Below are 16,039 nucleotides of genomic sequence, written 5' to 3'. Positions count from 1 at the left end.
TCTCATATAAAGTTTTTATTTCGTTAGTACGTACACATTTGCGCCAGCACAAAAAAGGATCGTATTATATAAAGTGAGAACAATGCAGAGTTTCCTTTTCCGAGACTAGACACATTATAGGGCGTGGAGATCTCAGGGCCATCGTGTTTTTGCCCATTGTTTGCTCGTGATTACTTGCATCGATCAAACGACGCTTTATACGATTCGTTCAATTTGCGAAATTGCCGATGACCCTGAGATCCAACATCAAGAACGTACGTGATACCGCAGTTGATATTTCAGAGAAGCGTCGACCGACTCTTCTTTAACCCTTATTTAGACAACAAAAATACAAAAGTTTATCTAACGAGTCAATAAGCAAATTCGAAGCTTCAATATTCTAAATTTTTACATAAATTTCGACATCGAATTTAAGTTGCGATATTCTCATTAGAAAATAATAAGTTGGTGCAGGAAATGTAGAAACGAATAACTGTGTACTTGGTTGCCTATAGTAGGGTTAATCATGCAGTTCTATCTCATTCTTTCATAACCATTACAACCCCTGCACTGAAATATCTAGATTATTACTGTTAAATTCACCCATTTCTTAAAAAAACTTTTGAAGAATTTTTTACTTCTCAGAACTAAGAAATATTCCAATGCAGAAGGTTGCTCACAGTAAAAAACACAGACTGGTCAACGCATTACCATGAAGAGTCGACGAAGTTACATCGCAGTTCACATGTTCATGGTATTTACAAGGGCAGTGTTAGAAATATTCGAGTTATGCTAATAAAAGGCAGGCACTAAGTGACTCTTCAAGGTTCTTTCCTTGCAAACGGAATAAGCCAAAACGCCCAATATCGTTGCTTTCTTCCTAGTCTGACCACGAGTTAATCATAAGCTTCCTCGTGTTTCATTCTTTTTTAGGTATTTTATGAATTCCACACAATAAGGGATACACTGAAGAACAACCGTAAATTATCTAAAATCATTGAAACTTAGACACGTATGTTGTTGGTTGCACTTAAATTCACAGTTATCACCTATCGATGACTGTCAAGCTTAAGTACATGTCGAAAATGCAAAAATTACATTAAATGGCTTTATATTCTATCTGTAACGAAGCGGCGGTGTTTGTTTCTTTATATCGATACATAAACGTAAAAGTGTAAGAAAGAAACAATCACAGCAGTTATCACTCTTTCTTCGCTTTTTTATAGTTTATATAAAAATGTATATTGCAATTTAAGTTGGTATTATACTGCTTCAGCGTGAAATAAGAATTCTTTTATGAGTCAGCACGAAACTTTGATCCTTGGAGCCAAGATATAACTGCGTATACTTTTATTATCGCCCATGATTTCCTTTTTATTTTTATGGCGCCGTCATCGTGTCTAGCTGCGATCTACAAAAATAGTTTTCATTCTCCTCGGCAATTCTGACGTTCGTTTTTCGTGTTTCCATCATACTCATTGCATTGTCCCGAAGTATGCGAATTATTTCATAGTTTAAAAATTCATTTACGAGCCTAATTCGACCAATTCTGCTCTTTGTCGAACTCTCTTATTGTTACAAAACGGTAATAAATCAAATTTAACAGTTCACTAGATAACATTTCTAACGTGGTAAATTTGGCTGAGGAATTAAAAGTATCATGACTGATCGATTAATGTATTCGTCTCTAATCGATACCAATACGCGCTTGCGACATTTAGCTCTACGATATTTTTTTTTTATTGATATATCTCATGCGAATTTTACAATCGAGTCACTAATAAGACTTTTTCTGTACAATATGGCCAACGTACAAACTTTCACGTCCTTAAGCAACAAGTAACTTTCACTACACGGAAAACAATCGGATACTATTCAACTAAGTACTTTACGTCTTTTTCTCCGATAGGCTCGATTGCAATCTACGCTAACAATTAACGCAAAGCTTCGAAAAAGAGTCGCAAACTTCATTGCAGACGCCATCCTCTGAATCTTTTTCATAAAAACATGATACAGAATATACGTGTGCCTATGTGAGTGAAAATTTCGTCTCCCTCTCTTCAAATATGTCTAGTGTGTCCGCGTATTGTAAAAATTCAAACTTCGCTTTCTCGTGAGGCCATTCGCCACGCACAAACTCGCCTCTTCATTCAGTCCTTAATGTATTTGTTATGCTTCTCAACCCTGAAGAATCGATAAATATAATTTCTAGAACAATTACTCGGCGTGTATATATAAAAAATCCCGAGTCTCTCTGATCTATAATCGAGACCTATGAGACCTTCGACTCGTAGATCCGTTAGTGGAGATCAGATCCTGACAACTGTCAGGTAAGTTTCGCGTCGTCCGACGATTCGCTGAAGAACCTTCTTCATGAACGTATGGAAGACGTAGTCGAAGACGTCGACACAAAACGGTTCAGTTTGCTGTCGATTATGATCTCGTCGCCGTTCCGAATGTTGTAACGGTATAACTGCTTGTTCGGATACAGCATCTCTTCTGGTCCATATTGCGCCTTCATCACCTTGAACACAACGAAATTTTAAGATAAAGCAGAGTTCAGAAGAATATCTGAAATGAATTTACCTCTGATTACTATATGTATAGAGCTTATGTTGAAAATTTAATGCGATACCCAGGACAGGATGCGAGGGGAAGGATGGGGAATTCTTATATTGCGATTTCGTGCTTTTTATAGGGTCTCTCAAGGAACCAAACGTTCTGTAAAGCATAAAAAAGGTAGCTGGTAAGACAATAGTTGACAGGGCAGCTAACCTGATCCACGTAAAACAGTCTCATCCTATTTGCTGGGATTTTCACCATCGTCTCCAGTTTAGTTTTCAATTCAAAAACCGTTCTGTATACGTCTATGGAGCGAACCTATAAGCATCATCGATATTTATAGCAGTTTAAGTGATCGATGCAAAAGAAGAAGAAGAAGCCACGCCTTTCTTTGCTCGACTTCGCGAACTTCTTCAAAACTCTTTGTTAAATTTAAGCTCTTCTCTTTCATCGAGTACATAAAACAAGCCGAATAAATTAGCAATCACAGATAAAACATAGGACGAACGGATATTCTCGAAATTCAATTATGCTGCTAATGATCGGTTTTCGAGCAAAACGTAAATTCATACCTCGACCAGGTCTCCGTAAGTGAATGTGACCTTGACCCTTTTCTCGGGCGTCAGGTCAACGTGTACCAGAGGATCCAGCTTTCCGTGAATAGCCACCAGCTCGGAGTACCTGAAAACGAAGACGGAACAGGGTCAGACGGATATTCGTTTCACTGGCGACAACTATGGCCGTGAAACTAGAATAGCTTTATGTGGTTCTAGTTCAGACTTAGAATAGAAACGGTCAAAGCAGTAACCGAAATGGAAATGGAAATTGGTCGCGAGAATAAAGGTGAGGCAGGGTTATTTGAGTCAGAAGGGTGTCTGAGCTAAGTAATTTGCCTTGCGATTCACCAAACAGATTCTCCGCATAAATTCATCAAAATTATGAACAATTGTTAAGCGATCTACATTTGCAAACAGACTGCTTAACTTATTATTAGCGGCTTGATAAATAGTGAAATATATCAAGTACATTGACAACTCAACGCCTATACTTTTTTACCACAATATATGTTCTACTTATCAAAAGGAAAGAAGTCTGATCAACTGATATTGATATCCTCAGTTGGAATGATCATAATTCAGTAGCACGTGTATATTACTTTATTTCTAGAAATTGTTTTGTTGTTTATTGTATTCATTCTTATGTAATACGTTCACGTTGACTGAAATAACCGTTACCATAGGCTTATTCCATTCATTTCTTCGTTTCCAATATATTTCCTCGTTGGACCTAAAGCATATGAAATTTTCTTATTCCCTTATTTTTCTTATTTTCTTATTTTTTCGTTACTATAATAAGGATTAACAATGTCCCATAATGTACAAATTCGATTATTCTCTGCAAAGTTCAAGATAGAATTTTGAGATGTTGAAGTTTAGGTGATTCAAATGTCTCTATTTTGCTGTATCATTAACATTCAAACGAAAATAGAATAAAGGCCGCACAGCGTAAAAGGCGATGACTAAGGACGTGAGATGGAAATTGGACAAAAAAAAAAAAGAATAGAAATGGAAAAACAGGAATCGAATGTAAACAAAGGAATAAAAACCGGGGGCGTTATCGTAGAGAATCGCGTGAAATAATTTACCTTTCGGGTCTGTCTGCTTCCGGTTTGTCCATGTAGTAACGAATGAAGGCTCTCTCGGCGTCCTCGCGTTCCTGGGAGGATATCACGCCGCCGCCGTTCAAAGTCTCGACATTTGGAAGTCTGGCGATCAAAAGCTGCCGCCTCTCATGTTCCGTGTATTCTCGAGGACTCTGCAATTATTCAGTAGTTTTTAATCTTGCACATTTACCATAGAAGACCTTCATGTCCATATTGTATGTGTTATACAAAACATTCTGAACTTTCATTGACACTATAACGAGACACGACTGTAATTATTATATTGGTAAAATTTGCAAATATATATCGTTTCAGTAAAAAAATTAATATGTAACATAAATAGCCATCCTGAGCATATAATAATAAATATCAAGGTTCATTGATATAATGGATAATTAACTGCTTAAATATTTTTGCCATGTAAACATAGCGAAATACACATACATGTACTTGTACTAAATTGTAATTAATGTTTATAAATTGTAATTGTAATAAATCTTGTAACTTCTATACCCATATACTTTTAAATTCGTTTTTAACTTTACCAATATGACCGTGATCAAGTCTCATAACATGTAGCGCTAATAAAATTCCAAAATATTTTATATGACATACATAACATGTTCATGAAGGGTATCTATAAATGTTCATTCGCGATTATTATAAAAAAGACGGTCTTACTTCATTCCGCTGAATTCATTGTAATCATTAAAAGAATTTTCAAAGTAAACGCAGCAGATGTGCATTACGAATTGAGAATACTGCGTTGACTTTAACTCTTTCGATTAAGAAAACTCGACAAGCCTGGTTAATTCTCAACTTTTGCTTTCAAAAATTGTAAAGGGTGATCTAACAGAGCGGAAAGCTTGTTTTCAAAAGCTATATACGTTTAAACTGGTTGGTTTCGTGCCAACGTTTACTTCGATACAGCTAAAACGGACTGGTCCGAAGTGGCGCATACTAGATCAAGCTGTCTTAACGGTTTTACATCTTAGCGGCTTCTTCTCTGCTCTCTCTTTTTCTACTTCCTTCGCACGGTCATTTTATCCGGTCGATTCGCCTGATTCGAGGTTGTTCTAGATTCTAGATATATGTACACCACCGTTCAGCAGTTATTAGGACGCTCACCGAAAATAAAATAAACCGAAAGAATCAGTAAAATCTTGTTACAGCCTCTTTTTGTTTAATCCCGTTTTATCTGAATAAAAATAATACAATAATAGAATCAAATCTTTTTCTCATCTATATTTTCCCTCTATGTTATCGATAACTTTTAACATTAGTGTTATTAGATTTTCCACTGTATCTGTGCATGACCCAGATTCAGATTCTTAGCAAAATCTTTTGAATTTTCTAATATTCGATTCGTCTAAGATTTCATTTTCTTGCACGAATATTTTTGATAATAATCAACACGCAGTTATCGATAATCCTGGTCGATTATCGCGTTTAGTATGAAATCAGCAAGTGTCCCAATTCTTATGAACAGTAGCGTATTTCAGCAACAACGAGAAAAAGGGGAGGATCTCTACCTCGAAAAGAGGACAGCCCTGAATCCTCAAAGACTTAAGCACTGGGAACCTGGCCAGTCGTTCCACGTCGTCCCACGTGGACAACAGCGTGCCGTTTAAGTTTAGGAACCTGAGCTTCCTGAAAGGATCGTGAGAGGACCTAATGGTCGTCCCACTGGACTCCGATTCCGACTCAGACCTGTCGTAATTCACCTTTCCCTCGCTGAATATCCTGTTCCCTTTTTCATCCACCGATGTGTTCTCCTCGGTATCCAGACTGTTCATATTCTCACTGTCTTCGCTCAGATTTTCCGACTCTTTCTTAGAACACGGCTCGACGTTCGAGTTCCTATTGTCTGCGAGAGCCAACGACCTTATCGGACACTCTGCCAGCACGAGGCTCTCCAGATTCGGAAAGACATATCCCAATTTGGAAATTTCGTTCCATATTTCAACGGGATTGCCAGTAAAATGAAGCTTTCTCACCGAGACGTTCTTATTCTCTGGCATCTGATAGTCTAGATCTACCGTTTTATACTCGTTCAAGGAAAGATGCAGCTCCTCCAGGTTACGAAGTAAACGAATCAATCCCTGAACGGTTGACCAGGTCACTCTGGTCCCGTTTAACACTAGGTTCTTTAGTAGATCGTAACTACCGTGTTTAATCTCGAAAACCTCGGCCAAACAGTTGAAACTGAGATTGACGAACTTGATCTTCGGCATGTGCTGCAAGATGCCGAATACTTCGGTCCATTGGGACAGTTTGTTTTGCGCGAGGTCCAGTTCCTCGACGTTCTTGCATTTATTTCGAAGCTTTTCTGCGTCATTTCCAGCCGACTCGATATCGCAATCTTGCAAGACGAGCAACGCAGGCACCGTATGACGGGGTGATTTCTTCGGAATGAAAATGCTGACCGAGAGGGCGGCCTTCGGCGAGCTCGATTCCATCTCCTCGTCCGTGAGGGAGCAGTCGGTCGTTGAACTGCCGTACTTCAGCTCCAGCGCTTCCAGCAACGACGGCATGTTTACTGCATTCTGAAACCGATCACCATGCATCATTAGATTATTACATTATGTTTCCATTTTGTTTATAGTTTATCAACGTTTAGTTGTTTATCAAATAACAATCACGTTTTGCAACGGTAAAAGAGAACTGGTAAAACCCTCATGACATACATAAGCAACCATAAGATTAAGTACAACAAGAATTATTTACAGTGTCTATAAAGAGTATCGGTATATCGTTGTCTTTATCATAGCATTTACATACTGATTAATTAGGTTCAAATACTTTTTATACGATTCAGTAATGCTTTCATGAATACATACATTTGATACTATGAAATTGTAATGCAGGGCACGATGGAAAAACGGTACACTGGAAAATAAGGATCTGTGCCAATACTTTTTGCGATTACTGTGGAATGAATCGAACGTTTTTATGTCCTAGCTGTTTTTCTACAAACATCATACGTGTCTCGTAACGTAAAACACCGAATACAGAAGAAGTTGTGAAAACATTTGGAAAAATGCATAATCTAATATTTATGGCCAACGGCGTAAGTACATGAATTAATTTTGCCAAATATATTTCAACTACAATAGTATGTTACTCTTAGAATTTTCTCATACGTTATCGCATTTCTCCTTCGTTCACCATCCTGAAAAATTCTCAAGTACAGTATCGTGCCGAGTACACGTACTCTGATCTCCCTACTCTACCGTAACACCATTGACCCGATCGTCATCTCCGAGGATAGAACCGAATAGTCGACAAAGAGGAGACAAAGAGTCGTCTCTGGCGGCAACGTACAAGACAGCTTTTGTTATCCAGAAAAGGAAGAAGGAGAAAAAAGAAAAGACGAAAAAATAAGAACGAAAAGGGGCAAAAGCTGAGACAAGGAAAAAACCCGTGGACCGAGTGGATCCCCGAGGTCGACGTCGGACACGCGGAATATCTGGTCTGACCATATCCGTTAAGGTCGCGATATTGTCTTTTTGCGCAACGGAAAACCGGTACTGGTTCCCTTGTCGTCGTTGGAAAACGATTCTGTGATCGAACAAGCTTCACCCACGCGATTCTCCTATCCGCGACGCAGTTCAGATTCGATGCACTCCCACCTCCCTGGACAAAGATCATTCCCAAGCATTTCTCGACTTTGTTCCCGTCGATCAATCCTTTCTATCAATTTTACGACCAATACAAAGTGTGGGAAGGTGAAGCGAGCAACCTGTAGGAGCATGGGAGTTCCGACCGTCCTATTTCATACTATAGCATGTTTCGTATAGTAGTATGAAGATAATGTATAAAGGAACAGAAGTTACAAATTGCTCGTTATACGTACATTAATATCCATAAGTATTTATATAAGCGTATATAAGGTAAGATATACTTGAAATGAAATTCTTCGACCTAGCTCTAGGCTCTAATCTTATCACAAGTTAGTATAAATATAATTGGTTGTTATAAATAAAGAAGCAATAATGAAACGTCTGTTCAATGTCGAGATCTTAGAGCTATTGATACATGATGTTTTCCTAGCTACATTCTAAAAGTAGGATTGATTTTGTGAAGTATCAGCTATTCGTTACGGATAAACATGGAACTCGAGTGACGCAGATATATTCCTTGTTTAAATTTGACTGAACATCTGATCGCAGTTACAGCTGGTGGTAAGGAACTAACAGTAGAATTGCAGCAGGTGTTCAAGTACTTATAGACGCTAGCGTATACATGTACTATGATTACGTAGAATCGAATCTACAGTCTGTGCTGCGTATTTGACGAAATCGCTTTAAAACGGTAGTCGATTTGAACGCGTACGACTTTCACCGAACATTAAATCATATCGGTCATTATAAATAATAGCAAATAGCAATACAGTGTCGTGACTGTTCATATCGATGGCTTCGTAAAACTGCCTAAGGTACATATATATCATCTAGCGTTCTAACTACAGTTAAATCAATTGTATAAAATAGCGTGACGGAGGTTAATGCGCGCAATGACAGGGAACGAGTACGGAGAAGAAGCAGGAATCGCGTAGAATGGAATGCGGCAGTTTCTACTCGAAAAATCCGAGAGAAGGAAAAACTAAAAGCGTACAAGTGCAACGAACTGCGACGAGGACGATTACGGAATATCGCGAGAGCCGACGGCGGCAGGAGGAAAACGTTGCGTCAATTTGGCGGAGATCCGACGTGCCAACGGCCGAAAGAAAAACGCATCCACGAGGCGATCTTGGAGACAAGCCAACTCGTGTCGTTTCCATTTACGCGAAACTTTTCAGCCGTGGTTCGCTACTCTCTGTGTCTAGATGCTATACGTTGTGTCCGTTGCACCAGGCTCGCGCTTTCTAACGGCGAATTTACCTCGTTAAATCGTGAGCAACGTACCGGACTCGAGAAAAACTAGCGTCCCCGTCTGTCCGCGTTGCTCACGAGGGGGAGAGAGGACGCACGCAACAGTTTCAACCCTGTGGAAAATCGTCGGGCAGAGAGCGAAGAGACAAAGGTCCGCGCGATCCGCCTCGACGCATGGCAGTGGACCGACATAATAGTCGTTGTTGCATTATACTCCCCGGCTTCCCCTACGTAATCGCGATATCGGTTCAACGGCCATGCGAAATTAACTTTCTCCGGCGCGGGTCTGCCAACGAGAAGCCCACTAGAAGCAGCATGGTTACTACATATACATTAGATTGCCAGCGATGTGCTCGAACCGCTTTCAAACCGATTCCATCACTTTTAATATCGAACATAAAGTAAATTCGATTAACCGGTTTCTCTTTAGTGGGCTATTTGATTAATAACTCGGTGAATGGTTAACGTAGACCGGATACAATGGTACTTAATCGGCATGGCGAAACTGCATAGATATTGATATAATTAACGTGCGGTTCAGGATAACAGAGACTGATTTTATGCCTTCGGTCCAGGCTGATAGGATATTTTAATGTGTTACGTTGTGAGGATCAGTTGTAGAGTTGTAGAGACGAGTAGAGGTTGCTCTTCAAGTGCATTATTTCTGCAATACTACGTTGATTCTATAATTGGATGTTGTTTTGTAATTAACAGTTAAAACGCTATATATTTGTAATTTTAAGTGTATCTAACGTGTTAATCGAGAAAGTTCTGCTAACGGCTTATTTATTTAGAAATCCCCTATCTTTTTATGCCGCAAATACCGTTGTAAATCAATTATATTTACAAGGATTAAAACCGTGTCCTAACCAAAATTCGTCTATCTTCGCTACCAATCTTTTATTTCGTAATTACAAAAGTGGCAGAATTAAGGAATAATTTCTTTAACAAGGATAAAATTGAATATGAAAGTTACCGTTTAATTTTAAAGTTTTCAAGACCTCGAGTGTATCAGTGAATCGTAAAGCATTCGAGTGGTTCTAAAAGCGAACGTGGCTCGTAAGATTTCGAGTTGCCATTGCTGGCGTTGCACAGGAATCGGAACAACAGGTCGATGCAATTAGTCACTGGATACCCTGATTCCCACACGGTGATTCCTTTTCGAATGGGGTTAGGGAACATAGGTCAGGAACGATTCATTTGTCCAATCGACGTCTGAAAATATTTCATTATATGTTAGGAAAATTTCAAAAGACTGTTCACATCAAAATCTTGATAACGAAACGGGCATAAAAGATTTTCCAATTGTAATATACAAACTGATTTAATGAGGTTATACAATGCATCGGGTTGCATCACATAGTCGCAATGTTTGTTAACTGGTCTAACATCGAAGCACAGTAACAATGCTAAACGCGAACATGTTACTTTCTCCTCGACCGATTATTTTACATACGAACTATTCGCGCTTGTAAAATTAACCGTATGAATCGCAACAAGCGTTCGTTGAGGAAACCAATTTAACTAAAAGCTGCTCGAGCAGAGAGAAACGGTAACTTCATAATACTTGAAATTTTTATACTGACGCTTTATGGGTAATTCGTCCCTCTAGCGGCGAATATGAAAACTACGAATGTAGTGAATATAAACATTTTAAAATTAAAAAATTCTAAACTACTAAAATTCTTCGATTCGAAAGTTTCAGAAGCTCAGAAATATCAAAAATCTGAGATTCGAAAGATTTGAAAACTTGAGAATTCCAAAACTTTTATGTTCGAAAATTTTAAAATTCATCTAGTATGTCGCAGATACTAAAAGTAGATTACAGAGTTAACAGGTTGAATTTAAGCGAGCACGCAAATGCCTCTAACAGCTGACGATTGCTCTCTTTCCGGTGGTTCAACGATATTAGAGAAATTCGCACGTTGTCTCCACACGTGGTAACGCACAGCTAAATATACGCGACTAATGACTGTTACGAAATGTCAAGCAGAAGCTGCCGAGTAGTGGGTCAGTCGTAAAGTCAGATTCTGTTTCGCGTGTGTTCCCTAACAAGCGATTAGTTTCGAGGAGAAAGGTGTCGATTTTCAATGGGTATCGATTTTCAATGAGTATCGATGATCGAGTCTGTACGCAACAAAATGGTTGTACTCACTACATTTTAGCTTTATTTAAGTAAATACTTACGTTACAAAATAAATTACACATAACATAAATTGCTAGCCAATAACAATTCTTTGCAATGTGAAGACTTAGAAAGTTCTATCGCGAGATATGTGAAGCGGAAAAACTTAGAATTGACCCTCTCAAGTAAGAGAAACATTTCTACTATAATTTCCTCCTAATGTTTTTCATGGGAGCGATAGGAAATAATAAAAACTGATAAACGATACTTTCTAGCTGGAGGCGAGACAAAAACAGCGTACAGATCTTTAAGATGAAATATACAGTGGCTTATTTCTAGCCACATTTTATGAACATATTATGTGCGTTATACAAAATATTTTTAAATTGCATTAACACTGTTATGAGACTTGGCTATCATGATTATGTTAATCAAATATGAAACAAGTCTGAAAATACATATAGAAATTACAAGATATTTAGCATCTACAAGTATATAATTCACAGAGATGACAAAAATATTTAAACAGTCAATTATCCATTACATTAATAAAACTCGATATTCAGTTGGTCTATCTTTAACAAATATTGTATATGCTTAAGGCTATTTATGATATATACTAATTTCTTACTAAATATAAATTTACAGTAAATATCTTGCAACTTGTATATACATTTCAGATTTCGAATTGTACCGATATAATCATATGTTATTATAATACCAATGGAATATCAAAATGTTTTACGTAACAGATACAATACGGACATAAAATTTTTCTATGTTAAGTGTTCAAATACTTTCGTGAACTCTATTATTTCACTATATGATTTCTTTCTTCGTAATGAAGACAAAGAAAAGATCGTATTCAGTTCTGCTTAGGGGGTTATTGAGGAAATCGATGATGGAGATCTATTCTTTGCCGGAGGAATAAGCTAGTAGAAGGAAATATCGACGAAAGTTCGCTGGCGGCTGGTGTATACTGCGCAAATGCTCTCCCGCCTCTCGGAATATTACTTGGTTGCCCAAGGTTGCCGTTCGTTCTGCTCACGACTCGAGCATTATGCACGTGTATAGATATATCAGCTACGCACTTACAGCAATATACCTCTACACCAACGTATTTACGATACACGCTTAGAAGATCTATCTCTTTATCGTGCATATACACCAGGAGAGTACATATCAGCGTTTCCCAACCATTTTTCTATTCCGTTAAAACGTTTACTTATCACGTGCAAAACGTGTTTTCTTCATCGTTAACTAAAGTATAATGAGATATTCGATGAAGCTAGTGAATAATTCAAGGTTAATTGAATTACTTAGCCAATAAAAAAATGATAAAGAATATTAATTATTTGAGAATACATATATATATTACTAGTATATTATAATATATCATACGTATATCATCATAATATATTACATAATATTATAAAAATATTAAATAATAATAATTAAGATGATAAAGAATATTAGAAATGAAAACGATATTGAATACCAACTAAGTTCACCATGTTGTTTACTTTTTAGATGACTCTAACTGATTGAACCGAGACAAAGTCGAGCTGAAAAACGAGATTGGGAAACTCTGTAAGCGCAATGCACCTATTCTTTGTTCATTTCTCGGCTTTTAAGAGCGTGCCTCGCATCGGTGCACGGCAATTATTGACGTGTGTGTGAAAACCAAGAGATACATCGAGCACCGTATGTTCTATGTATGTATATACGAGAGTATATGCGCGTCTGATTGGTACCAGGACTACCAGGGCCTCTCCCTTCCGAACAAACGACGATGGTTCAAGTTGGTCGCTTGCACGACACGGATCAACGATTTAACGTGAACAGAAAACAGAACAGTCTCTTTCGATCTTTGCGGTCGGATCGTTCCAAATCGATCGATCGCTTCCCCGATACGCGGAATCTCACTTTCTCTGAAACTCTGTTTTCTTTTCCCTTTGTCTTGCTGCTCACCGTGAAGCATGTTTTGAGAATTAATCGAGATATAAAAACAATATCAGGCAAATCTTAATTCGAAAATGGAAGAATAATTACTTATCCACTTGGAGAAATCATTTTCCATGAAGAAGAAAAATACGGGTAGTTCCTGTTTCTTTTAGAATGTTCGTTGGTAAGAAACGGTAATACAAAAAACCATTCGTAATTTTTATGTTAACGAATGAGTAAATTAATTACTTCCCGTTTCATAGCGTTTTAAATAATGAAGACATATCCTCGTTCATATGTGTATGTAATATGTTATATTGATATGACTGAGATGTCGTTTGATGATATTGATATCTTATATATTATTTTCGTTCATATACATCTATATATTACATATAAATGTATATATTATTATACACATATGAACGACACGTTATACATAACAAATCATTGTCTTTCTATAGTTGAGGATCGATTGAAAGTTTGTCCATTTATACTCTGATTAAATAATGCACGACCGCGCACGTTGCTTTCTAATCATTTATTTACGCGAATATTTTCGACGTGGAAACGCATCTACTATAATCGTAAACTTTATAGAAGCATTATTCGTGGAGTTGAATCGCTTTCGTAATCATAATCTACGTCTTCCGTAAGCACAGCGTGTAAAGTGACTGATAGAAGTCCTGTAAATGGAAATTTTTATTGAATAATCTCCACGAAGAGATTGATTTTTTACAAAGAACACGATAATAATGACGTATTATCGCTAATGTTTCATTTCATTGATTTCACAATCCAGAATAATTACGAAGCATCGAACATTTGTATTTTGTCATGAATGATCATGAAAAATTAAGTATTAAAATATGTTATTTCAAATAAAAGAGATACTCATTTTTTGAAATAATTATCGAAAATGGAGAGTATAGCAGTAAATAAGTTAATCAAAGAGAATTAAGAATCGAGAAATTAATGACATAAAATCTGTATTCGAAACGCTGCTGTTTAATGCTGCATAAATTCGCGCTACCTTATGTCCGAACGTGTTAAAGTACTGTTCCTTTCAATTGCGTTGGCCTTGAGGTTAGTAGACAAGGAACGACGCAATTCTCACGATTAATGCTTCTTTGTCCGATCTTCTTTCACGCTCTATTATCGTTGGACTTTATGTTGTAACGTACTCTGAAGGTTAATAAAAGAAACTTCTAATTTGTTCTTCTATTACAATTTAATTACTTCGATCATCTACACATATTGTATATACGTTTTTATTTGTGGAGGACGAATTTACGAACTATACCTAACGACACCTATAATCTACGACCAATGAACCGTCGCCTCCACTGTCGATAAATCAGACAATCCTTCAACGCATTACAAACCAGCCCTTAAAAAATGTCAACATATAAAATATTAGCTTTAAGTCTAATCTGATACAGTTATGATCGAAGTAAACGGCGTAAGTAAAACAGTGACGTAAGAATAACGAAACCATAATAAAAATAATGAAAATAATGAAAATGCGACGCTAACAGCTGTCAAGACACGCTGTTTAGAAGCGTAGATTGCGCGCGTACAGCTGATAATGATTATGTAAGGTTCGAGCGCACAAGTCAACAAAATATTATCTATCTATATTCAACTGTATGCTATTTATTTCAGAATCTTGAAAGAAAAGGGATAACCTTAAAAAATAACAATCACTACATACGCATTGTGACTATTACTATATCTGAATCATATCTTTGACATATCGTCATACATGAGTCTTCCGATACGCAACACGTTCGAATCTTGTAACAGGAACTTAAGCTTACAACTTGTTACTAAAACGAATGAAATATTTGTGTCGGTGATATAACCAAAACAACGTTATATTAAACGCATGTTACTTAGGTGGATCGATCGAACACGAGTTTGGAAAGATTGAATGAGAGCGGAACGAAGACGCAGTACAAGAATACCATGAAGGAATCGGGTCAAGGATCCTACAACTAAGCTAATGACAAACAGATTATTATTTTATACGAGAAGATAAACTCACTGTTTCCTCTTCTTGCTACGTGCTTTGGCCCTCTGATATCGCTCGGGTATCCGGTGGTTTAGCGATTGATGAGGCTCCGAGCAATATCCTGGTTAGATGCACTCGCGATTTTCGTCTGCGATCATGAAGCGAGATCGGTCTGTTGGGTGGTCAAAAAGGGTTAGAAAAGAGATGTGGTGTCGCTGACGGACACACGAACGTGTCCCGCTCGCTGTCCACCGTTGAACTGATTTCTGGCTCCTTTGTTTAGTAAACAGAAACAGCTGAGCCACACTACTAGTTACGACGGTAGAGGTGGCGGGAGCTCGATCTACTCTTCCCGCACAGCGCTCGCTACATTGCACATGCGTATCTCTTCGCCGCGGTCACGTGGCTTCGCGAATTCCGCCAATGAGAGAATAGCATCATACAGTATTGTATTGTAATGTTGAATTAAGATAATGTGCTAAATAGGAAATAGGATTTGAAGAATATATGATGATTATTTATTTATACGAAATGTTTAATAATGATATGTTAATATTCATGAAGTTTATGATAGTAATATATATCCCCTTTTCTTATAATTATACATATTGAATAGTATTGCAACATTGTACTGTTGAATTAAAATAACATGGCAAATAAAAAATATTTGATTGATGAATATCTAACATTATTCGTGGAATTTATGAGATTTTATGCTGTCTGTTTATGATTGCAGGTGTTTAATGCTAATGTATTCTCAATGAAACAATTCAATTAGAACGCGTTAAGAATTTCAGTGTCAAGGGAAAAGGAAATTGATTAACGCAATAGAAAGAGAATTTTTAACACACATTGCGAAATGCGTATCTATAATTCAA

General features: G+C 37.3%; 1 protein-coding gene and 2 long non-coding RNA genes across 6 annotated transcripts; 2 read left to right on the top strand and 1 right to left on the bottom strand.

The window, feature by feature from the left end:
• LOC117231256 (tubulin-specific chaperone cofactor E-like protein) lies at positions 1-15,560 on the bottom strand. Of its 3 annotated transcripts, none has more exons than XM_033489531.1 (7): positions 15,195-15,560; positions 10,055-10,293; positions 5,737-6,750; positions 4,187-4,356; positions 3,114-3,222; positions 2,755-2,859; positions 1-2,503 (listed from the first exon to the last, which is right to left on the bottom strand). In XM_033489531.1, the coding sequence occupies exons 3-7, from the start codon at positions 6,736-6,738 to the stop codon at positions 2,351-2,353; spliced, it is 1,539 nt and encodes a 512-aa protein (XP_033345422.1). In that variant the 5' UTR covers positions 6,739-6,750; positions 10,055-10,293; positions 15,195-15,560; the 3' UTR covers positions 1-2,350. The 3 variants fall into 3 exon arrangements, with proteins under 3 accessions (XP_033345422.1, XP_033345423.1, XP_033345421.1); XM_033489532.1 differs by lacking the exon at positions 15,195-15,560 and adding an exon at positions 10,399-10,537; XM_033489530.1 differs by lacking the exon at positions 10,055-10,293 and having other exon boundaries at positions 15,195-15,532.
• On the top strand, positions 8,430-9,846 carry LOC117231259. The gene is made up of 2 exons (XR_004492930.1): positions 8,430-8,642; positions 8,728-9,846. It is a non-coding gene; the product is annotated as an uncharacterized LOC117231259 (long non-coding RNA).
• On the top strand, positions 12,088-14,950 carry LOC117231258. 2 transcript variants are annotated; one of them, XR_004492929.1, is made up of 3 exons: positions 12,088-12,378; positions 12,734-14,743; positions 14,813-14,950. It is a non-coding gene; the product is annotated as an uncharacterized LOC117231258 (long non-coding RNA). The 2 variants fall into 2 exon arrangements; XR_004492928.1 differs by having other exon boundaries at positions 12,088-12,508.
• Positions 15,561-16,039: the final 479 nt, after the last annotated feature.

The sequence above is a fragment of the Bombus vosnesenskii genome, unplaced genomic scaffold, assembly GCF_011952255.1.
Source record: "Bombus vosnesenskii isolate JDL3184/JDL3185 unplaced genomic scaffold, Bvos_JDL3184-5_v1.1 scf7180000013272, whole genome shotgun sequence".
NCBI classification, from domain to species: Eukaryota; Metazoa; Arthropoda; class Insecta; order Hymenoptera; family Apidae; genus Bombus; species Bombus vosnesenskii.
This window is presented reverse-complemented; position numbering and strand designations above follow the sequence as displayed.